This window comes from Acanthopagrus latus, chromosome 12 (genome assembly GCF_904848185.1).
Source record: "Acanthopagrus latus isolate v.2019 chromosome 12, fAcaLat1.1, whole genome shotgun sequence".
Lineage (NCBI taxonomy): Eukaryota > Metazoa > Chordata > Actinopteri > Spariformes > Sparidae > Acanthopagrus > Acanthopagrus latus.
The window spans coordinates 9277218-9302930 of record NC_051050.1 but is presented as its reverse complement, the minus strand read 5'-3'; the positions used below and the strand labels follow the sequence as shown (position 1 = coordinate 9302930).

The following is a 25713-nucleotide window of genomic DNA, read 5'->3' as shown; positions in this document are numbered from 1 at the left end:
GAGAAACGGAGTCAAGGCAAGTCAAGATACCCATTAAAAGTATTAAACTCCAACTTTTTTTCATCTTTTTACTTGTTACACATGCACTCTAAGAAGTACTGACTGACCGTGAGAGTGTCACTTAAAGAAGGTGATCCGTTAACAGCACAGTGTTTGACGCCATTTTCTAGCATTGCTCGGTGCCAATCCACAGGCTGACATATATCTCAACAAATATGTGATGGATTTCCTGGGGAATCTTTGCGTTGGTTCTGTTATCTTTGCATCCAGCACCATCATCAGATCCATGAGTTTGGTTTGTGACCAAATCTCTATAAAACTAAATTCTCATCAGCTTCAGCTTTACTTTATTTTGAGTACAAATTAATATGCTGTACGCTAGACTAAGATGGGTGCCGCGGTCAGCGTTAAAAACAGCATGATAGCGCTGTCGTCGTTAGCAGACTAGCATGCTGATGTTATTTGCATTTAGCTCAAACCAGCACTGTGTCATGCCTCACAGTGCTGCTAGCATTGATGCAGGCTCTCACTGTTGCTTTCTGTTGCTGAGTCCAAATGTCTGGACTTAACCGCTCCAGCAGACCTTGCAGGCATGTTCCCGGGAAGTCTGTGAGTGCTGAGCGCTGTCCAAACGCACAGTTCACCCAGTCCACCAGGGGCCCCGAGCGGAATTTCTGCAGACTTCCAGAGAGTTCACTTGGCGTGCAGACTTCACCGGATTTCAGTGATTTAATTACACACAACTCAGTGCAACATGGATGCGATGTTATCACTTGCTTACCAAAAAAATCCCCAAGAGAACACATTATGAATGTTTATAAAGTGGTTATCAACTTAATGAACATGTTCAACAACATTATGGTGCTGAAATGAATAGAAGTACAGGTTATAGAGCATTGATTCCCATAGCGTGGGTCGCGAGAGGTAATTTACGATTTAAAAAAAAAGTCTTTACATTATACCTCATTTTGAAACTTTTCTTATCCCGTGTTATAAATCAGGTGTTAGAAGGGTTATGCTAAATACCAGAGATGCTTCATAATGTCAAGAGGTAAACTGTATAGCTTTATACAAAAGACTTTAGAATTAAATACGGGCATTAAATTATCATCTATTCTGATGTGACAGTTTGTTACGATGGTGCTGCAGTGCTTAAGGAACGTGAGCCATGGTTTGAGTAGTAGTAACAGTAGTATGGGCCATGATTGTAAGAGTACTGTAGGCTTAATTATATGTTGATTCCGCTACAGGAGATACTTGATGTTCCCTGCAAGGTGGAAAGAAATGTACTTATATCGGCCTCGTCAGTCGGCCCAAATGAGTTTAGGAAACATCGGTATGTTATGTACCCCTACTCAATACACTGCTCATGTTTCAGTCCTTAGCCTGACTCTCACCAGAGGGAGGTATTTTAGCTCAGTTCTGACATACTCAACATATTTTTACCAATGCATTGTAATTGATTCTCTGTGCAGCCTGAATTATGTGATATTGATACAGTGCATCATCATTCCCACACCAGCCAGCATCTCTGATGGCTCCTCTCTGCCTTCCTCTTCATGTCTTTTTCAGCAAGGTCATGTGTTTCCATCCCTGGTCGGACGTCACCCTCCCTCTCATGAAAAAGCATGAGGTTGTCAAGGTGATTGACAAGTGGGCGGAGCTTGTTGAAGAATTAGGCGCCACATACCCCTGGGTTCAGGTACTGTAGTCGGCGCATTTCCTGTTCACACTCACACATTATTGATGGAATTTCTCCCGGGGGGTCGGAAACGTATAAAACTGTAACTGGTAAACTTTTCATCCCGCACTCCAGCGTCACCAATCAGTTGCTGTTCTGCTCTCACATATTTTTCATTTTAATGTGCCTTGTATTGGATTGGATAAAACTTTAATGATACCCCTGGGCAAACTCGCAAAGTTCAAATGGCGGCAGTGCGAGAGAGAGCGATTTAAATGAGATGATATGTCGAAGTTTATACGACTGGTAATTGAACTCTTCCTTTATCACATGCTGAGACTGATGCAGCCATTAAGATGCTGTGTTTCTGTTGATAGGCATTGACGTACGTCTTTACTGGTTATGTTACATTAATAGGTATACAGATGGACTGATGAGCGAATCTGGAAGAACACAGAGTACCCATAACCCCTCATAAGCCGTCACTGGAAGCCTTACATCGTGAACAAATTAAACTGTTTTTTTCATAGGATAAATTACGATAGAGCTTTCCCTCACGGATCCTTCCAAATATATTCAAGCCCATTTCTCTTGTTCAGACTCTGTATGACCAGTGTGTGCTGTGTAAAGCGTTGCCATTCTTACCTTATGTTGACAGGCAAAAGTGAAACCCATAGAGATACTGCATATTCTACACTTCTGACCTATTGTACCACAATCCAGGCGAAGGGAGTGGTCTCTTAGCCTGGATTGTGGTGGATGTTGGCAGCTTTCTCTGCATGGCTGCGAATCCAAATTCCTATTCAAAAACGCCTTGCCTCGCTGTATCAGAACAGGACACTCAATCATTCTGGATCCCTGAAGACTCCCCGTAAAATAAACAAAAGCACACAGCCGCAGGGGAACTAGATGCGTTAACTACCAAATACCAGCACCGACGACAGCGCCATGCTGCCAGATTAGTCTGTTCCTCCAGAGACAATTCTGTTGAGTCTCCTCAATCATCATTTCAAAAGTACTACAAAGACTTTTGACTTTGACTGAATAAAAGCATTTTTCTGTAAGTCACAGTTTACTTGACCAGCCCAGTGCTGACATCCAACATACTGCCCTTCCTCGTCTGTTAATATCTTTGCGGTCTTTGTGATTTACCCCACCTATATGTTGTCGCTCCCCATACCCAGTGTAAAAGGTAAACTAACCTTTCCGTGTATTTTCTGTTTTTAGATCTTTGAGAATAAAGGAGCTATGATGGGTTGTTCGAATCCACATCCTCACTGTCAGGTAGGAAATGCGAACCCCATTCCTTTTACATAGGTGTGTGCACAAAATGTGTAAACATTGAGTGATTTCGACTGCATGAATTAATTGTTCATCCCTGAAGTGAGAACATGAAGGTCAGGAAAAACATACTTTCCATAAAGTATGTTTTTGATACACACAGTCCACAGTTTCACAACCTGCATAGTCTCATCTCTCTCTGTTTGCCTATTTGGAAAGGTGATGCAGGCAAGATGAACAACTTGAGACATTTCCTATCAAACTGTCGCTTCACAGTGTGTCGGGAAAGAGCACAATCAGGACAAAAACAGACAGGCGGTTAGCGGGGGTAAACAGAGTGATAGGTTGAATTTCAAGCAGCGATGCTGTTGTCAGTGTGGTCAAAATAATATATCAGCTCACCAAACAGTGTAGAAAACAAGTGAAACTGCCTTAAACCTATAATGAAAAAAAACCACAAGCACACAAAGGAAGAGAGGACAATTTATAATTTATGGGTATTGCTTTTATAGACTCATTCACCCTTCTAGGTGTTTTTGTGTTCACTCTGACCTATGAGATGGATTTCTGAATGGTCAGGGAAGCTAAAGCCATTTCTCCACCTGTATATGCTTCAATAATAATTTAAAATTCACAATTCTAAAAAAATGTGTGTGTTTATAAAACTTATAGGTAAACACAATTTGTCTCCAAATGATTGCATTCTGTTTTTGTCTACATTTATGTCCAAACATTTCCCCAATAGAGTATTGCATGCTGATATGATCAGCAAACACATGTAAATAAAGATAAGGACAGAAAAATGATGGTACACAGATGAAAACCACTTCAGATAGCAGACAAAATAAGGTAGCACACAAATCAAATCCTGCTATTTTTTTTTCTGCACGTTTCCAAAATGTTCAAAGGAATAGCTGAAAAAAAAAGAAAGTTTGCAACATTTTTACCAACCTAAAGTACGCTAATTACCAGGTTATACCGCATACCCAAAATGTTGAACTGTTCCTTTAGGATAGAGCCTTTTAACAGTAGACTTTTTTTACTTTAATGATAGCTGCACTATATTTAGGTGAACTACTTCCAGGACGCTGGTTTTGTGCATGCTCACTCACTGCCATTGCTCACTGGGAATTAAGCCATCTTTAACATTATTGGTCACACAGGCTGTTTTCTTGCTTTTAAGCAGCAGTTTTGCCAAATTTCCTTTCACATTGTGTGTACAGGGGACAAGAATATTAGAAGTGAAAGCAGAAAAAGATGCTTCTAATAACACTACCATATTTTACCCCCAAAAAGTACTTAAAATAGAACATTTGCAAATGTTTGAGATGAGGAGCTCATTAAAGGTATTTTTGTAATGTAGCCGATTGTATTGATAAGTTCCTCCTCCCTGGTTGATTAGTAGCCTGAGTCTGTGCTGTAATATACAAATGAACAGCAGAGGGCAGTATGTGACCTCAGAATAACATGGTTTTCATAGATGCTCTATGAATGATCAGGTCAGATTTGTGGTTGAGGTTTTTATTTTTATTTGTTGCTTTAAAAAACAACACGAAGACACAGCCACTGTTAAATGAGACGTTTTCTCATTAAGATATAACCCCAGCAATACATTATGAATCTCAGCTGCCGACAAAGCATTGTTTGTGCTTGTGTAATTGCTGCCAGATCAAAAAATGTGTTTTGTTCTCACGTGGTCTGATACAAAAGAATTTCAAATCAAACCTGGATCCAGGCTTTGATGGAAGCTTTTTAAAAAGTTTCAGCAGTTTTGTTTCTTGTCTCTTTTTTTTTTCCTGCAGTCCAGATTTCACCACTTTTTTTTGTTTTTTTAAGACATCAAAGTCCAAGAAAATAGTTAATGCGTAAATTTGTGTGTACAGCCAGACAATCCCTTCAGGCCAAAAAAAAAGAAGAAAAAAAAAAGAAAAAAAACATAAGAAGCAGAAAAGATCTAAAACTTTGAAGGAATAACGAACAGAAAATGTAAATCATGTTCTGGAGGCAGCGTTGCTTCTGATAACTTTTGGTCTCATAGGGATGGAGCTGTATGTATTTTTATGTAAGAGGAGGAAGGAAATCATTATGCCTTTGGAATAGCAATATGGTTTTTACGTAAGTATGCAGTATTAATTCTGCGGAGTGCTTAGAGCAAGTTTGAAAACATTTGCCTCTCAGGCGTGGATGGTTCCTGAGTTCATATTTACTCACCGCTCTTCAAGAGCAGCACTTGAAGTTAAAAGGAGCGATGGTGTCATCATAGCTTTTAAAAGTGATGCCTGTTATTTTTTTTTAGAATTACTGTCCCGTGGGAAAAGTGTATATCTTTGTTTTTTCTCTGTGTATTATCTCTCCTTCTCTGTGAGAAATGATAGATCCGTGCATACAACAAAGCAGGTGTACAAATAGACCCATGACTGCTGATGTTGGCAGGTGTGCAAATCCAACAGCACGCTGCTGTACGTTCCCCGGAGGCATGCAGATGTACAGTATCTGCAGACGTAGCTCACACTTCAACCGTGTCCGTCCCTTTTTGGTGTTTCCCGGCTCGCGATCATAAACATGCTGCAGCCTTCAGCCAGTGTTTAAAAACCATCATGTTGACATTATGCTACGATACTTTCTGCTTCTAATGTGCGGAGAATCACAGGGCCTAGGGCGAGAATACGAACAAACGCTGATAATTTCCAGCTTTTTAAACAAATATGTATTTCGTGTATATAAGCGCGTTTTAGTATTATTCGTGCATCTAAACCCAGGGTGATGCAGCTTTATGACATTTGCCCTCAAGGAAAGACCAGCAGAGACTAATACACTGCCTCCGAACGTCAACGAATGCCCGCCAAATGGACCCCCGGTGCATTTCCTCTATGAAGTTAACGCAGCTTTTTCTCCCTGTTATAAAGAATTTGTAGGAGCTTATGACAGTGAGTTTCTCGCACTGCATTCCGGAGTGTTTAATCAGGAGACAATTTGCCTTGCAGCCTCGAGCAGCGCTGCTTGAAGCGGCAGAGAATGCCTCTGATTATTACTCTGTTCGTGCTGATGGAATACTATAATTGGACGACCCACTCCTGGTGACACGAATACAATGTAATGGGCCTAATATCTCTCTAACAATTAAGACAAAAGGGTAAGAATACCCCGCAGGAGCAGTTTACCGTCATTCCTCGTCGGGGGAATATGCTCAAATAATGCAAAGGAGCGAAATTAGACCACAACCAGCCCCACAAACACCCACAAACAGCTTTCCTCCCCAGTGCTGCAATAACTAATCAATATGCTGGTGAATGTCTAACTCATCCGAGCATGAATATACACACACTTTAATACACACTTTTACGCTGTCGGGTTGCATGCACATACTCGTGTCCATTAGTTTGGATGATGTTATGACAAACCCATATATAACTACCCCCCCCAATGGAAACCTGAGTACGTTCTTATCCCAGGTAGTGATTTATCAAGCTGCAGCGAGTCAGTAGTTACATTTTAAAGTCATTTAGCACTCTATGCCGGCTTTTACAGCCATTAAAATACCATAAAGCACAAGCATAAATTATCCAAATGTTTGTCGTGATCCACAAAAAGCTTTCTGAAATGCAGTGGAAGTACGTTATGAGGCTAATTTCGCAGCATAAAAGCGTGATTGAACACCGAAGTGTGCTGCTGTTTTGTGGAAGTAAGTAACGCAGACAAATGTTTTCCCCGAATGAAACGACCCGCAGTATCTCGTCTGTTTTAGAGCATCAAACTGCCTGTTTTTTTTTCTCCAGGGAAGTTTACTTTTCCGTTCACAGTCAATACAGACGTCTCGTTTGGCGTAAATACTGTCTGCTGCAGAATGACAGTTGGTGGCTGATGAGAGGAAAGTTTCAATGGAGTGTTTTGTCTCAGTCCAAACAGCTGCTTTAAACTTGTAAGTCTTTATTTAGAGTTGTTATTAATCACAATCAGGCAGATCATTTTGCCTGTGAGGGTGTGTTTCTGCCTCTGAGCACATGGATCATTGCTCTGACATTTACATTCTTGTTTACTCTAAATCTTAATATTTTACAACTGCTACAGCTGTAATTTAGTGTGACTAACAATATGCTTTGGAGTATTTGTAGAGTGATGCATTTGTTTCTCTGCAACCCAACTGCATATATATATAGGTTTTTGCACACCAGAGTAATGAAACGTTACCTTTCTTTATGTTGCAGCGTTACATTTCTCCGTGTTCATTTGACAATATTATGTTGTAACAAGGCTGTGCTTATGGTCTGGTTAGGCTTAAGCACAAAAACCACTTGGTTCGGGTTAGGAAAAGATCATGTTTTAGTCGCCAACAAACACGACTAGAGATGGAGACATGAGGTCTTGTTGATTAATCCTTGTAAACATGACTGGAAACTGGAAAGAGTTGAAGACCTAAGTATTCACACACTTGACAGGATTAGTTAAATACACTGTACCACTGCATCTAATTCAGCCATGTGTGGACAGGCAGTAAATACAGGCCAGCAAGTCTAAAGGGGCATGCTGCAGACAAGCAACAGGTCTTGAACTGGCTGAGACAGAAACAGCCTGACTGCATAACCAAATGAGCTGAACAGATGATCTGGTTGAGCAGAATATGCAGGTTTAGATGAAAAATCTGGCTCTTGTGTGTGAGAAACTCTGAGGTTATTTGATGGGGTTTGACAAATTCCAGAAGAATGCAGAAGTTTGTATGGGAGCATATTTAGCTGGTTAAAGACTATTTTCAACTAGAGTTTTATTTTGACCTATGACTAGGCTTAAAGCCACTGAACACTTGGTTTCAAAGCATTCCTCTGTATGATTAATACTCAGTAGTACATAGTAGGATATGGATAACAATCTAGAGTTTAAATCTTACAAACTCAGCTAATCTTCTCCTGATATGAAACGACTACAACTGTTCAAGTTTTGGCAGAAAGTGTTGTGACATGCACTTTCAAACCCTGCCGCTGACAATCTGCTTGAGAAAACATTTATCAGGACCTTTAATGTCTGTGGACGGAACCTGGCCGATGTTGTTCACTGTGATGAAGTACCTGTCTTAATTATGTTTTAGAGTCTGCAAGTTGATTTTCGCACTGTATTGATATAAACGAAAGCCGGTGCCTGCCAGGTGAAACCCATTTATCAATCTAAAAAGTCTGAATGGAAAGAGAAAAATGAAAATGAGTTTTGAAACCCAGAAATCTGTGCACCTGGGAACCTTTATCGATTGAGTGGTATTGATAAATGTCCTCGTTAAGTCACAGATTTAATGAGGTCATTTGAAATCAGGGCAGCAGGAAAATCAGCTTGTCGCCCCTTTTATTTTCTGAATGGAGAATATCCCACACTTAACTTGGAAAAAGGTTTTTATGGATTCCTCTCTCACCATCATCTTCCTCCATCTCTTTCATTTTTTTGTAATATCATAGGTGTGGGCCAGCAACTTCCTGCCTAATGAGCCTGCTCTGTCAGACCGCTGTCAGAGGTCCTACTATCAGAAACACGGAGAGCCAATGCTGCTGCAATACGCCAGACAAGAGGCTGAGAGAAAGGTACTGCTGTGCACGCTAACACAAAGACCAATGACGTTTTAAAAGGACATCTAAAGCTCAGTTTTACCCTCACGGACTTGTTTTTCTTGATTTACCGTCAGTTTGATTCCACCACTGTGGTTTTGGGGAAGAAATATTAATCAGAAGAAAAACATCTTCATTGACTGATTTCTCTGTGACTGATAAACTGAATATACAAACTGACCTTAAAGGACAACAACATTTCATACAGTTTCACTTTGTTTATATGCATATGAAGAAAAATAGCAAACCCTTCTATTTAAGAAACTGCAACCGGCAGATGTTTGACATTTTTGTTTGAAATTGACTTAAACAATTACTTAATTATCAAAATAGTCTGCAGGCTTATTATATTTTCGATAGACTAACTGATTTATTGAATAATCTTTGCAGCTCATTGAAGTACTAAAATTAAAAAGTAATTGTGACTTTGTTGAACCTGGAATAATAGTTTGAAAAAAAACAAACAAAAAAAAACAACATGGCGTCCAAATGTGCCAGAAATCTGCCATTACAGGCTACAGAGGTCTGTTTATGAATCTGTGTTGTGAATGTTGTGAATAAGGGAAGTAATACATGTCTTATAGGACCAGGATTTATTGGCATACGGCAGATTGCAACCAACTGAATACCCCTCGTCTCATACTCCCTATGAAGGAAACTAAAAATATTAAAGGCCCTCTCTAGAGGCTTTTGGTTTGTCCCTTTTGGGCTACTGTAGAAACTGGCAGTAAATGAAGTGCTTCATTTATATTGCCCAGTGGACTCCCCCCTCACTGAAATTTGGATTTGAAGACCATGAGCAAAATCAGGAGCGATGATGGGGAACCTTGAAGCTGTGTGATAATGGTTTATAATGAACTTCAAAGGCCTGCTTTAAAAATGAAAATACCTCAAAATATGCAAAACAGTGACATTGTGTTTTTCTCACCCTGACTGCCCTCGCTGCCTCTCCCTTCATCCGTTCACCTCCACCCTTTCCCGCCATCCTTCTCTCCCTTTCTCTTTCTTCATCCTTCTCTTTTTTCCCCCCATCAGCATCCTCTGCCTGTCGTTCAGTCAGTGAAGCGTGTGATTGGACAGCAGAGACACTCATTAGCATAATGCTGCGGCATCCATCTTCAACCTGCGTGAAGATTAGAAAACCCACTGTGTGTGTGTGTGTGTGTGTGTGTGTGTGTGTGTGTGTGTGTGTGTGTGTGAGGGATATTCCAGCCATGTGTGTAAAGCTTCAGTAGTGGTAACTATCCCAGACAGGGCCTAACTGAGCACTGAGCACATTAAGCATGTTGGCAAATGTCTTATTAGTAAGCAGACATTTTGTGGAAACTGTGAACGAACTCTCTAAAGTAGAATTAAACTTGACGGAGCCATGACTTTTTAGTTTTGCTCCCCTGAGTGTGAAGAGATGACTCACTTATGCCACTTTATTATTTAATACACTTAATCTCTGGTTATGTTCTCAGCTAAAACCCTTTAGTCGTGTTTATCCAGTGATGAGCCACTCTGGCATCACCTTAGCTTTTGTAGGCTTTCATCTTTAATCATCCCCTTACTTTAAATGGTGATAAACAGGTCTTAAGTTTTTGTTATGCGGTACATACAATGATAATTTGATGTCACTTCGTGTCACCCTTCATCCACTGTTTCCTTGTGTTGATTTGATCTTGTGCACAAAGTTTTAGACTTAATGTATTTGTTTTTTGGTTTGTCTTAAGAGATTAGTTTGACTCCAGGTAAAGCACTCGTTAGCTTACAGCCAACAGTAGGATGTGACTTACGATACCACTGAAATGTCTACACCGCAAATCTGTATGAAACCAGCAGCTGTTAGCTTAGCTTAGCATTAAAGGGAACGGACAATTGGTACTATGTCCCAAGGAAGAGTGCCAGGCTTGTAAGCACCAAACGTGTAATTACACGTGTAATTGCAGCGTGCCAGTAAGAGGAGGGATGGACCTTCATTGTAAGATCGCACTTGGTTTGAGTTAGGCAAAAAAAAAATTTCTTCAGGGATTCAGGAAAACATGGTCGTTGGGATTAAAATACCTACAAATTCCGTTATGATCGTACTGACATTAAGTAAGCAACTGAAGTCACGTACATTGCGAAACTTAACTACTGCGCTGAAATAAGTCACTTTTGACCTTTGCTTTCACACTGGACACTTGTCCTGCTATTTTCCCCAACTGTTCACCCTGGCCTCCTTCTGATGCTGACTTTTGGCCCTTCATACTACTACCTGACTTCCTGCTTCCACTAGAGGTCACCGCGAACAACAAATGTCAATATGGCTCATAATAAGCTGCTTTCACGCTGTGGCCTAAGTGGTTGTGTCCCTGATGACGTTGGGCTGATAAAGCTCCAAAATTCTTTGTCAGAAGTTTAGGCAAAGTACAGCGACTTCTTTGATGTTTTTCATCTGAGTGGGTCCCATTTCTGCAACTTGTTAACTTTTCCTGGAGCAAATCACGGCCATTTCTTTTGTTGATTAGCCACTTCACAGACAAAGCTGAAATCCAATTGAGGTCCAACATAAAAGGAGGGCTTTTCTACTCTGATTCAGCTTTGATTCAAGGAGAGGTCTTTAAAGCGTAGTAAAGTATTTAATTCTTCTTCAAAAATTGACTTTGGGCTTGATGAGTATAGAAGAGAATAGAATTGACCGAAGGAGTTTGTAAACAAGAGACAAAGGAGTGGTTGGAGACAACAAGGACAGACACAGAGGCACAAAGTCAAAGAGAGAAGGAGATAAGAAGGCGAGAAGGAAAGGAGAAATCAGACGGGCACTGATTCATTCAGGGAATGAGCTTATACCTGTTCTACTGGGAGTGTGTGAGAGTGAGTGTGTGTGAGAGAGAAAGGACGGATAGCATTAAGGGTTCGAAGAGAGCGGAGTAGACACTAGACAGCTGCTCATGGGGACTGACCTTTATAAAATCAGAGTGGAAGCAGAAGTGTGTGTGTGTGTGTGTGTGTGTGTGTGTGTGTGTGTGTGTGTGTGTGTGTGTGTGTGTGTTTGCTAGGATGCCTCCAACTACTTGTTCTTGTCTGTGTGTGTGTGTGTGTCTTTTCACGCCTGTCCCTCTGAGCTGGGGTTAGGACCGTAAATTGGCACACTGCAGTGTTTGGAGGAGCTTGAATTGGGGTTCGGCTCCTTGGTGACACTCTTGACTTTGAAACAAAAACTTTCTAAGCTAATTGAATGGTGCTCTGTGGGATTTGCAGTCCGTGAGGTGTCCGCTTTAGGACATCCTCCGCTTCCTCTCTCACTCTTCACTTCACTCCACTCCTCCTCCTCAATCTTCCCTCTCCATCCTGATTCTCTCTTAGTTTTCGATCTTCATTGTTCTTCTTTATAATCCCGTTAAAGGCAGGGGAAGAAAGGATGTGGAAAAAACAGTGAAGAGGGTCAAGAGGGTATATTGAAGAGGAGGAGGAAGCTGAGACTGGACCAGGAAAAAAAACATTTTTTAGGTTATAGGTTGGAGTTGAATATTCAAAGTCCGTGTTTGTAAGTTTGAAAATCAATAATGCAGATATAAGTAATGTTGCTAAAATGTCCTCGTTTTCATCCACTACTCATTTTCATAGTTTCAAATGATGTGTTGAAAGGGGAAACTGTACTCGCTGTGTTATTGCAACAGGCAGTTGAAATATTTCTATACTCCAAATACAGTTCATTAAGAGAACTGACCGGTATTCTTTTTTCATGTATGTGTTTTTCTTTGTTGTTAAATGCCATAAGAATTAACAAAAAAAAAGAGAGAACTGACCGCTTAGGAATTACACAAACCACTGGGAGATTTACAGCACAGGATGCCCACACACTCTCTGTCTTTGCTCTGGTTATGTTGAATTTTTGTTTAAATAGTTTTCTGTACTATTCACACAGAACAGCACAACATATCCATCATGTATACATGCAAAATAATGACATGAGAAGGAAAAGAAAGAATTAATTTAAAGAGAATACATGCAATTCACACACCCACATCCCATCTAACAATAAGCCAGAGGAAAGACACTCTTGTTGAGGAGTGAGTGATAATTCAACAGTGCAGTGCTTGGTAGACAGGACATGTGAAACCAAACACCATTGGATAAAACAGTATATTGAACACCACAAATCCAACGTGGGAACACTCAAAAAGCATGTGGAAATATGTGCCAATGGGTTTTTGAAACAGGTCGACTTCTGGACCCTCTCTAAATAGCAAGTGTTAGGCTTACAGCTAGCTAGTTAGCTGGATATATGGAAAGGAATCACACACTGCACAAACTGATGTAGCTGCTAGTGAACACAAACAGAAATATCATACAACTATGTTGCTCTGTGGAACTTTTTAGCCCATTTTAACTCATTGTTTTGATTTTGTGGCTAGTTCACTGAATGTTTCTTTCCAGGAAAGCGGCTCTGATAAATTCACTGCATGCCACCTGCCCAACACCAAACAAAGTTTGCAGCTAGCTGGGAACACTGGAGAACATAAGGAGCATTCAGCAGCTTTACAGCCATACATTTGTGTTCCTCAGGTGACCAGAGGATTAGAATGCCAATGTTACTTCCATCTGCCGTCTTAAAAGCCCGTTGTTTCCTAACAACTTAGGCCATAACAACTCGATAACGTTGTTATCTGTCAGGATGGTGCGTTATTCTTCTTGTTGTGGGATTCTTCTGCCCCCAAGTGACCAAAAAAAATCAGATAATACAGGTTCAAGAACTGCACTCGACTGGCTATCGACCGTGCTGCAAACTGTTGTTTATGCTCTGAGGCCTTCGCACGCCAGCATTTCCATTTCAGTCTGTGATTGATCAGACTGAGTTGTGTTTGGAAACTGTATCTTAAAATGCAGTTGCTGGAAGTCCAATGCTAAGAAAAACAGGCGAGGGAGAGCCGTGTTGTTTTTGGATTAGCATGGAGCCGACTACCAACACGTTGCTACTGCTGCTGTACACACACACACACACACACACACACACACACACACTGAGCTAATCTATTTCTGTTGGATTGTAATACAAAGGTCAGGTCCTGTTTGTGCCCACTCATCAGCTTGTTAAATCTCAGCTTCTGACACATTCTGCATTTAAGCAGTTTATGATAATTGGGCTTCTTGCTGCAAACAGCCAATCCTGACTGACTTGTTTTGTTTGTTGCTAAATAAGAGTGTGCTCAGTCAAGCTTTTCTCTATATTTTCCTCCACTTAATATTCCCTGTTTTTACTTGCGTCCTTCTGGTCTGAATGCATGGTGGAAGGTGACTTAATAAGCTGAAGCAGTGTGATCAAGTTCATGTATTTATTACTGTCTTACTTTATTCATATAATTGTGTTCATTATAAAGTGTGAGGGTGCATGGTGATTTCATCTGCATGCTGAATAAAGATTCAGTGTAAAACAGTAATTACCGGCTTAATAAGCACCAAACAAGCAGAGAGAGGAGAAAAAACAAAACACAGAAAGGCACATTTTGGACTGGATGAAGGAGTTAAACCATACACTCAGAATTTATTATATAGAAAGCAGGAGTTAAAAATACTTAATTATGTCAGGGGGGCAGGTTTGACTTTGCCACTGAATAAACAAACTTTTTTCAGATAATTTCAACTCAACACCTGGTATGCTTTCATTTTCCCTCTGGGGAAGTGTACTGCCATATTTGATATGCACCTGCTCTACTTTCTAATGCAGCATAGACAGGGAAAAGATGGTCTGCTACATTTCCTGTGAAAGTGTCTGATAGAATGTGAAACTGGCCAACAAGCTTTCAGAGAGGCAGAGCCCTGACTTCGTAGTAACGCTAACCATGTTGCACTAGCTTCAGTAACTACAACTCAGCTACAACATGAGAATGTTCCTGTGCAGCAGGGTGTGCACCATGGGCTTTTGTAACTTTTTCTTTCTTACCGATGATATCCATTTTTTCTAATGGTTTGGAAACAGTCCTGCACATCAAGCTAGTGCAAATGCGAATGCTGACTCTTTCTAAGATGTTTACCATGTTCACTGTCTTAGTTTAGCAGTTTGACATGCTAGCAATTTATCACCAAAGTCTGATGGGAACCTTGTTAATTTGACCAGGTTTGACTATACAAAAACATGACTTGATCATGGCCTTAGATTAAAAAAAAAAAAAAAAAAAAAAAATGAATGGTTCACCAGCATTAATACAATTCATCCTGACTGGAACATGGATGTGTACACTAAATGTCATAACCATCCAGCCAGTAGCTGTTGAGATATTTCTCTTGAAACCACAGACGTCACCTTCATGGTGGCACTTGTTGAGAGTCATTCAGTCGGGTTAATCCTCTGGGAACTATGAATGTGGGTCAAAATTTCATGGTAATCCATCCAGCAGTTGTTGAGTTTCCACTTGTCTGGCCTTAAACTGCCAATCTGATGACATTTAACCCATATTGGTGCTGGTCTTGTATCACAAAAATAAAAGAGTACACCACTACTTATTATGTATTTGCAGCAATATATCATGTGTTTAAGAATGTACTACCTGTATGCCAGTTGTGACAGCAGAGAGAACTTCACAACTGCTGTGTCAGATTAAGTTGTGCGGCAGGAGTTTTTGTAATTTGCATTGCTACAGGTGATTTTGAATTGTGTTGTTCACTTCTGAGTGAAACTTGGCATCTGCTTGTATGTACTGGTGTTTTTGACTTTGATGAAAAGTTCTTAAATGATCATGAAATATCTTACATAAAACATTTCAATATTGTCTCTTTTAGGAGCGCGTGGTGGTGGAGAGTCCTGATTGGCTGGTGGTGGTCCCATACTGGGCGACGTGGCCCTACCAGACGCTGTTGTTGCCCCGACGACATGTCCTCAGGATCACGGACCTGACAGCGGAGGAGAGGGAGGGTGAGTGAAGATACTGGCAGCGTGAGTGACTTGGAGCGCGATAAGGCAATTAAGACAAGTTTAAGGTGAGTCAGCGGCTCAGTGGGGAGCCTGCAGGTTTGATTCCCCGCCAAGGTGCCTCCTGTGAGTGTCTGTGTGTCTCTTCCATGATAATTCACAACACATGCCAGCTTGTCAGTGAAGGAAACTTTTATTTTGCACCCTCCGTGAACTTTTGCTTCAGATTTGCCTCCCTTTTGCTTCCCTTTTCTTGCTTAAATCGTGGCGTTTGAATGGCTCCAGCAGATGTTGTTGTCAGTGAATGAATTCTCTGAAGATCCGGTTGATCTAGTGAGATTACCGACCATTCTTTCTCAAGGACAAACACCGCAGCGTCTTTAAATTAACTAAGGGCTCATTTGGAAGACTTCTGTTGACAGTCGCGAGTCTGTTTATCTGATTGAGCCCGTGCGTAATGAAGTCGCGAAGCCCGAGGCACAGAGATAAGAAGGATGAGTGGGATAGGTGTCTTCGGAGACACAGCCCATTACCGCTGTTTCACACTGAACTTCGGAGACGAATCAGCGCGGAATAACAAATCGAAAACGGCTCCTGCAGTCGGAAAGATGTCAGGAAGGATGATGTTTTTTGTGGTCTGAACTAACGTCTGATTCAGTGCTTCCAGTCACATCAAACTATCGATTCACAGTTTTTGCCTCGACTGTAGCTTGCTTTAGTTCCTTACTTGCTTCAAAATTTGAATACGTATTTTGATTATTTCTATCTCTTGAAGGTTTGTGTTACAGAGGAACTTGTTTATGTTTATCTAACTATTTTTTTTATGTCTCTGACTTGTTCTTGTTTTCAGGCATTGCTTTCATTTTTAATTTACTCTCAAGAATAATAAAAGTTTCATCCTCTTTTCAGTGTGCAGCATTTCTAGCTGTACGTATCTTTCTCAATTTTCAGGGGCTATTTTTTTTTTTTTTTTCTACTTCAACTCCCCTTCCTCGTGGCATTCATTATTGACAGTACTCACTTTCAAATGTATTCTTTCTTCCCCCCTGCCTACCTTCCACTGTCTTCTAACTGTATCCCACCTCTCCTCTGTCTATCAGGTCTGGCTGACATTATGAGGCGCCTGCTGACGAAGTACGACAATCTGTTTGAAATCTCTTTCCCTTACTCCATGGGCTGGCACGGTAAGACAAACAGCGGGAGAGTGGGAAGGTTGAAAGGGAAAAAAAGTTTTGGTATAAATGGGATAACCTGTTTTAAGTCTCTTTTGGAGAGAAAGACAAAGAGGGAGGGACATATGGGGGCAATGATTAAAGATGATTTAAATTTTAAAGTCAGTTTGATATGTGAATGAGCTCCTCTCGCAGTCATCTGAAGGCTCGTCTGAATCTTAATCTGCAAAAGCTGATCATGAAGTGTATGAAGTCTTTTCACACTCGAGGTTTTTAAAAGACTCCGTTGGGCCAAATTAATGCAGAGTGACAAGCGATAAAGAAGGAAGAGATGCATTACAATGCTTTCACACCGCGCCTCAAGTTTTTCTTCACGCCCTTCACAGTCCTGCCGCTCTCGCTTCTTGCACTTTCACTTCTTTATCCCCTCCTCTCATCCCTGTCTTTCCTCCTTGAAGTCGGCATTCACTCTGTGTTGTGCTGTTGACGATAGATTGAAATCATTTGTGGGTTCTCTGCACATCTTTTCAGTCTTTTCCCACTGATGAAATAATTTTACCTTAGCTGATTTCATGCACAAACAAGGCATTGTTTGTTTAGTAATTAGCTTTTCCATTGTGATGGGAAAGATGTGTGTAAATTAAAGTGCAGCCTAAGGTTTCCTACAGGTAAGATAACTCACTCATTATCACATCCATGCATGCATAGAACACATCACCATCACCACAAAGTAAAGTAGTGGGTCTCAAAGGAAAGAGCACTCACAGTGTGTTTAAGCTTTGAATGATCATATAAAGTCACATATATGATCTTTATATGATCAATACAAAACACTTTTGGGTATCATCTCCTACAAGTTGTTATTGGCATCTCAGAGCTTATACATTGAGCCGACACATAGCATTGTTAGCATTAAAACTGAGTCGCTTATCTTTACAACTGACGAGTATTAATCTAATATTCACATTTCTTATAGCTCTATTTTTAAATAAGAAATTAAGATATTTTAGAGAAACATCTGTTTTTTAGCTGCTAAATGCTAAATATTCAAAAGCTAGTTCCTAACTGTGCCTGTATAGCATTTGGTGCTGGTAAGGCATTGTTCTCTGGATTTTTAGCTGGAATAGATGCTGATGAGTAACTGCGGAGAGCGATCCAAGACAATACACTGTCGGTGGTTTTAAAAAAAGCAACAACCTAACAATGAGCTGAAAGATGGTAAAAGGCTGCGTAGAGCTGGGGGGGACTGGACAGCTGGGCGATGGCTCTAAAGATTTGTCGCCATGAGCGACACCTTTCACATTACATATGGTCTTTTGAGCTACTGCTAATATGAAATATTGATTACAGTGGCTTTAAGGGTTGATACACTGAAAACAACCCAATGGTTTCAGTATATTTTGCTGAGTATTTTATACTGGAAGGAAAAAGTTTCCCACTTTATTTATGAGTTCTGAGAGTTAGACTTGTTTGTCTCTGCTGCCTGTCCTTCCAGGTGTTGTTCAGACTTTCTTCTAGGAGCTGGCTCACAAATTCGTGTCCCCAGAGAAATGGTGAATAATCACGTTAGAGTGAACACAGGAAGGTTTTTACTTTTTGTTTGCTGAACTTCTCTTGGCCCTGGTGCAGAGATAAGTTGTAATCCTGTCGTTTGAGCTCGACAAAACAACCGACGCATCAGATATGAGCATTTTACATACGGTGTGTCGAGCTTTACGTTAACCTCATTAATTAAAAATTGGCATCATGAATCATGACAATGTTTATCTTTCACAAACAATTAATTCTTTCAGCCTTATTAATTATTTATGTCCACACACATTCCTCCAGATCATTAATTCTAACGTGTCTTTGTCTCAGTGACATGAGCACTCCTCTATCAAGTAACCACCTTTTAAAAAGAGCGAGAACACGGAGTGCTTCAGAGGCTCAAAAGCTCAAGGGAAAAATTGTCATATAGTCTGTAGAGGGATGATAATGTCACAGGGGATGAAGGGTGATTTCCTTTGTCAAAATGTTTCTTTTGAATCTGCTGAACCTTTTTAAAAGTTACTGAAGGCTTTACATAGTTTGGTACGATTTCCATGGCTGATATTAAGATCATAATAATTCAAATATTGTTAGTGGAGACTTTTTGACACAAATCTACAGTAAACTACAATATTCTTCATAGTTTAAGTTGCTTCTTTTTAATGTTTGCTACAATTTTCTCATCATGTACAGTTTAATTGCGCTTTCACAATTGTGTGACTGGATCCTGCTGTCCTATTCCCCTGTGGTAACTTTGGCAGCACAGCAGAACACCACTGTCACAGAAGGCAAAAGAACCAGTACCGAGACAGCGGGCAAGAAGATAAGCAAGCAAACATGCAAAGAATGCTCGAAAATGTCATTCTTTGCAGTGAGGTCCCAGTAACCTTTTCCTTTTGACAGAACATGCAGAGTGAAGCCAATTTGCATAGATCTTAGAAACAAAAATCCAAAATATACCTCTTTTGCATCACACCAGTCAAGGGGTGGTTATTTATCTTCTTTAACTACGGCAGCGGTAATGGTTTGATTGGCTTGGTGTGATGAAGTAGCTCGCTCAAACACAGAGGACTGCAAGCTTTGGGCAGACAGGTGTGGAACATCCTTCGAGACAACCGCGGTGCAGCACAGACACCCACTGATGTTTACCTGCATTGAGACGTTGAGCGAATTGTCTGCGGTGAGCAGGTTCGAGCTGGAACAAAGGTTAGCAGAGAGCAGTGAGGCGATGAGTGATGTGTGACAGAGAGGGGAGCGGTGTCACCACGGCTGAGTGGTCTGAGTGAGCCTTGCAGAGGCCAAAGGTTGCAGGTTCAATCCCTGCAGCATTCTTGTCCTGCCGAGTGGTTTCAAAGAGTGGAAACCGGGCTGTTCGCCGAATGTATATTATTCACATAGGTGTCATTTAGACATGTGGCTGCCACAGTTCGAAATGACACATCAGGACGCCATCACTTCCTAAAGGCATAAATAGTAAAAAAATGTGCAAAAAGAAATTGTTTGCACCAGGAAATTTTGACTAACGAATGAGATTGAAGGAATTTTGATGTGCCATTGTGCAAGACTACAGCACGGATCTACAGACATGTGACAAATTAAAGTAAAAACCTAAATCACTGAGTGGAGAAACTGAAGGTTCTGTTATACTGTGGGAGGCATTTTGTTGGCATGGTTTGGGTCTACCTGTCGCCTAAGATTGATGAGTCATTGTAAATCAATACAAAGTTATGAGTGGTCCACATATTGTGTGTTGAAACGGTGTCGTCCTGTTGGGAATGATCTCTTCATGGATGACAGTTCCTCCGTCCAGAGGGCGTGAGTTGCTGGATTGTTCGTTAGGTGTGAAAATGATGTGATTCACGTGCTGTGGCCTTTGCAAAGTGTTAGACAGCGCGTGTTTTCTCACATCTGGAGAATAACGTGTGTTTGCAGCACTTTAGAAATCCACTATGATGCTGTTTGTCACACATTTTTCCCTATACCAACCTAACCTTTATATACCTCATTGCATTTAGCCATAATGGGATTTCCTTTTTTTTTTTTTTTTCATGAAACATGCCCACCTTTATATATTGGTGTTGCCTTTGTCACCGTTGCTTAGATGCTTCTTGTTTGCAAGCAGGACACGTTTCTCTGACAGACCTCGGGTGCGTTTCTTTTGCACAAATTGCATCTTGGACCAGATTTGACGTGAATGTTTGAATGTTTAGCCGGTCCACCATTTGTGGACCAAAAATCGGATGGATTGCCATTGAATTTTGTTCAGACATCAGTAGTCGACGATGATGATGATGATGATGATGATGACAATGGTGATTCCCTGAGTCTTCATTTGTGGTTAAGACTGAAACGTATTTACAAAGTAGAATGACTTTTGTGAGTCGGGTTCATCCACTTAATCATCAGGACAGAACTGTTGTTGCTTTGCAAATACTTGCAACATTCCCATCACCCTCATCTCTGCTGAGTGTTAATTAGCATCTATTAGTGCGCTAAAAGGCTTGGGGGGGCATGGATGAGCAGGGGGAAACAAGGAGCGAAGCCAAGTTCAAGAGTGATATAAATAATGGAAATAAACAAACGCGATTTTTCCTGGCGCTAACATGCTGACCTTCATTTCATTAAAATTCTGCCTGGATCCTTTTTTAATTGTTGCTTCCCCCAGTAACTGTTAATTATTGATAATCTGGCTTTTGTTGTCCAGGAAAAAGTTTGAGAACCACTGCACTCAATTAAGATGCCGATCACAGATAACATTATACCTGTTGAACATAATCACGAGAGCGCTGTCACTGTGAGCGTGTCCGCTTAAAGCACCGCTGCCGGCCTCGCTCAGCCATCGCATAGCTGAAGACTCTACGTCCTGTTCCGACATCGAATGGAATAATTGGAATAGTTTCAGAGTTTGCTGACTTTCTAATTAAATCAAAGACATTATAGCTCCAAGGTTAATGGTGTCTGTCCGCGCTATTTCAACACAGACCAACAATTACCACTGGCAGGAAAAATTCTTATTAACAAGGTCGACCTCCTCAACAGTTTCCATCAGGGTGTGTACCTCATTCTCCTTCTCTTTCCCCTTATAATGTTTTATCTTTTTCTACTCCAATTCCAAATGATCGGGCTTCTTGTGATCTCTTTCATCTTTTACGAGCAGCTTCAGGCCGCTGAGGTGTGCGCACAGTCCTGACTAATAAGAACTAACGACCAGGTTGAATATTCAGGAGGTAACTCATCAAATTTAAGATGTTGAAAAGACCATTTTCAGGCCATGATTGTATCATCTAAGATCCATTTCATGGGATGAAGTGCGATAGCCTTGTGAACGCCTTTTTATCACCTGACAGACTGTTTTTTTTTTCTTTTTGTTTAAAGCAAGTCAGCCCACATGAAAGACGGTTTATAAATAGAGAGAGATGGTACACTGCGAATGAAGTGTGGAGAAAAGGACAGAGGGCATGAGAGGACACTTTTTTTTTTTTTTTCCCTTTTCGATTTTATCTGATATCAAATCTTTGAAGTAAAATCTCAGTCTAAAAGTTGCCTGTGGTGAAGGCTCCTACAGATCTTGTGTTAAGTTCTGGCTTTAATCTCCTAGTCTGTTTTATTTCTAAGATGGAGACTAAACTCACAGGTCAAGGTAGAGATATGTGTTTTTGGCAGGTAGTCGATTGATCTTACTTTCTGTGGCGTACGGGGTGGCAGATGTTTTCCTCCATTTTCCTTTTTCAAGTTTTAAGTGAAATTTCTCTTGAAGCAGCTGATGATGCTAAAAAGTCGGCCTTTACACTCTCTTCATTAAAACGTACAATGCGAGAAGAAGCCGTAATACTATGCACATGCATGTCTCCAACTTAGTTTTCAAACTAAACCTGCCTGTATAATTATCTGTGAAATGTCACAGTTTGGTTTATAAGCAGCCTCGCTTTTCTCGTTTTGCAAAAAAAATGAATTGATCGAGAGGAAAGTGTCAAGATGAAGACGAGGATGCCGAAAGAAAAGATCAAGAGCGAGGCCACGCAGCCAAGTTGATAATGACTTTGGTATTACACGTTGAATACAATAAACAGCATCACTCCACCAATGGCTTAATGTAACCCCATAGGTTTCACACTGCAATACACATTGGCATAAAATTGGGATGTGGGCATATTTGTTTTCGCACATGCAGAAGTCATGATTAACAGCAGTACACGTCCCATGATAATATATATTTTTTTCATGCCACATGAAAAATGTTAAGACAGAGCGAATCTGATGAAGCAACACGCAACACTTGTCCTTGTTGGTTTTAATGCAATTGTTAACAAAATAATGTCAGTGGCATCCTGGTGTGCACTGGAATATTGATTTTTTTTATGTTTTTTTCCCGTCCACTGTAGTTTGCCATGTACCAGCTGCCCCCCAAAGAGAAGCACTGCTGTGCAGAGGGGATCTTCCGTTTTTACCAAATATGTTATGTTTCCAACTGTTTGTTAATTGCTAGAACTTTCACTCCCAAAATAACAGTGTTATTTTCACTTCATCGTGGGGGATTAAAAGGAAAATAGACTGCTGAGATTATAATAGAGCACACGGTGAGTCTGTCGTGTGCGCACACACACACACACACACACACACACACACACACACATATGGTATCCGCACTGACCACCTAATTCTGGGAACAAACACTCTCACAAAAAGAGCTGGCCCACCTAATGAGTTGCGTTATCTCCCCCGTCTGTGTTTGTGCTTTATTTTAGCTCATTTTGAAGCAGCCGGCTTTTTATTTTGGGGCTAGGCTTATTAGTGGCAAATATGAGGGGAGAAGTGGTTGGAAGGCGTTCGAGTCGCCTGGGAAATTATGGATAAGCTAAATCTACCTGCTTAGTCCGTCAGGAGAAAAACACACAACACATTACGGACTGTTTTATCTGGTTGGATAAAGGACCGCAACACAGCAGGGGAGAGATGAATGTGTTAGGGGGGCAGAAAGTTAGTTGCACTGAATTGTTACAGTACATTGCAATACACAGGATGTACTACATAGAAGCAGTAGAACATATATCACTTATACAGATACTGTATTGTTACACTGTTACAACTGGTGGGCCCCGATCCATAGGTATTTTCTATTTCATTCAAGATTATGCAATAGATGACGCTTTCCTATGCTCACACACATGCAGCAGAACAAACACACCCACAAACCCAATCTAAAAGTGCTTAATTGTCTACTAATAGGAGCCTCCATCTCTATTCATCCCTTATCTGGACTCCTTATTCCTTTCTTTGTTCTTCCTTTGTCTTTCGTCATCCCTTAGTTTCCTTTATATCGACCTCCTGTCTGCGTCTGATCAGAGCCCACTGTCAGGAAACTCTAAAGGAAAAAAAAATGCTCTTACTGAGAATATAATGTCTGCAAGGATTGATGAACAAACCTGTGTGTTTTGTTTAAGCAAGATATGTTTTGGCTTCTACATTTGATTATCTTCTGCCGATATCAGAAAGCAGCACAGGCAACCAGCGGGGCTATTAGGTGTTAAATACAGTCTCAAATCACTGAAATGTGTCTTCGATACTGAATGACCCTCATGAGAGGATTAAGAGACTTGTAATTAGAGACTAATATTATCACATGGCCTGTGTTCAGTGAAATATGGTTTGTAATTTGCTGCAGAATTTTTTATTCTACAAATTGTGGACATGGCAGATTCGAACTGGATTAAAATAAAAAGACAATATCCGGACCTTTCCAGCTATCAGTGCTCTGGGGGCCTTACATGCCTCTGAGAAAAGCTTTTTTTTTTCAGTTATACTCAGCCCACCTTGATTATTTTTACCAGCCGGTGTGACCGAAGCCTCTGATTGACTGGGTGAGTAAAGCTGCCTCTGTGTCTCCAGTCTAATGTCTTCCTCTCTTTTTTTTTTAACCAGGAGCCCCGACCGGCCCCCATTTAAAGGAAGACAACTCTCACTGGCAGCTGCATGCTCACTACTACCCTCCTCTGCTACGTTCAGCGACGGTTAAGAAGTTCATGGTGGGGTATGAGATGCTGGCCCAGGAGCAAAGGGACCTCACCCCTGAACAGGTGAGTACTGGAACATACCTCTGTGAAAACCCGGGTTTATACAGTTGGGAGACTAACTTGTGTTGAGCTCGTTGAGATCACAGTTACATTTCTGGCATCTAGTTGATTTTTAGATTTTTTTTTGATGCAGAGCTTTTTGCAGTTAAAAGGCGGATGCTGATGAGTCACAACTCAGATAGGAGCTTTGAAGATTAAACTTTTGACCTTTACATTGGAGACGTCTCTTAATTCATTGTGTTACTCATTTTTTCAAGTCCCCTGATTTAACTGTGAGATATGAAATGAGAGGCTTTGTTTTCACCCCAGGCCACCAGAGGCCCATCATCATCAAAAGCTGACCCTTGTGCTGCATACTAATTATAATGCAAAAACAATTGCGTTGAATTCCCTCTCTGCCTTTGCCTTTGTCTTTAAAGCTGTATAACATCTTGGCACTGTTGTGTTCTTGTATTTTTAGGCTGCTGAGAAGTTAAGGAACCTACCAGAGGAGCATTATAAAAATAGAGAGAACAAGGAGAAAGGAGGAGGAAAAGAGAAGGAAGGAAAGTAAAAATAAAAGGGGGGGGGGGGACAGCTTTACTGAATGGATGCATTGCTTTTATTTCATGATAATTAACTGTGACATGATTTTCTGAAATGGTGCAACATGTTGAAGGGCCTTACGGAACACAGGACATTAAAATATTCTTCCTTGCACAATTTACAGTATATGTTCATATTTTAAAGACATTTCTGTGCACACAGAGCCACTACTGGGCTCCTGTTTGCAATTATAAACTGGGCTTCTTACAAAATGTGCTTAGGAACCCGTCCTCCGTGTTTCAGGGAGATAAAGAACATCATTCTCCTCTTCTCAGCTGTCCCTTCTGCAGAATTTAAACAAAGTTTGTTTGTTGTTTGGTTATGTTGGAAACCTTTCAACCACAGAGACTTTCCCTTCCAACAACACAATGAGTTATTTGTGATTCAAATGAAGTCCTTTGTTTCTCAGAGCTGTGTTTTACACGGGACGCAATTCATGAATGAGTCTGACAGCTTTCAGTGTCAAATGTGTGACAGAGTAATGCTTATTTTTATATTGAAAATAAATCATTTGACAGATGCCATTTCTCCTGTTTACGTGAACGGAGTCAATATTATGCTGAAATAACATTGAGTTTGCTTCATGGAATTCATATCAGCTCCAACAATGTGTTTGATCACAGAACACCACTATTCCAACCCAATTTTCAGAATATATTTTGTTCCTGTTCATTTCTGTATGTTGCAGCTTTACATTTCTTCAGGTTCAGTGTCATGTTGTATGGTGTGACAATACTGTCCTTAGGATCTGGTTAAGGTTTAGGTATAAAAACCGTTTGGTCAGGGTTGGGAAAATATCATGCTTTGGTTTAGATAACCTGTTTTGTTCAGGTCATAAACATGTGATGTGAGTGTGATATGAAATGTCAGTGTGGTATGCAGCCTATTACATGTGCAAACATGCACATATCAATGGTTTGCAGAAACATTCACT

General features: G+C 40.6%; 1 protein-coding gene across 1 annotated transcript in view; it reads left to right on the top strand.

Annotated features, from left to right (window-relative positions):
- The window catches only part of galt (galactose-1-phosphate uridylyltransferase), a 31153-nt gene extending 5854 nt beyond the window's left edge, over positions 1-25299 (top strand). The window contains exons 5-11 of the mRNA XM_037116583.1: positions 1573-1702; positions 2909-2965; positions 8401-8523; positions 15292-15424; positions 16522-16605; positions 24043-24197; positions 24655-25299. Of these exons, the coding sequence (XP_036972478.1) occupies positions 1573-1702; positions 2909-2965; positions 8401-8523; positions 15292-15424; positions 16522-16605; positions 24043-24197; positions 24655-24747 (775 nt within the window). The 3' untranslated portion in view covers positions 24748-25299. The remainder of the gene's footprint in view (positions 1-1572; positions 1703-2908; positions 2966-8400; positions 8524-15291; positions 15425-16521; positions 16606-24042; positions 24198-24654) is intronic.
- The last annotated feature ends 414 nt before the right edge of the window (positions 25300-25713 follow it).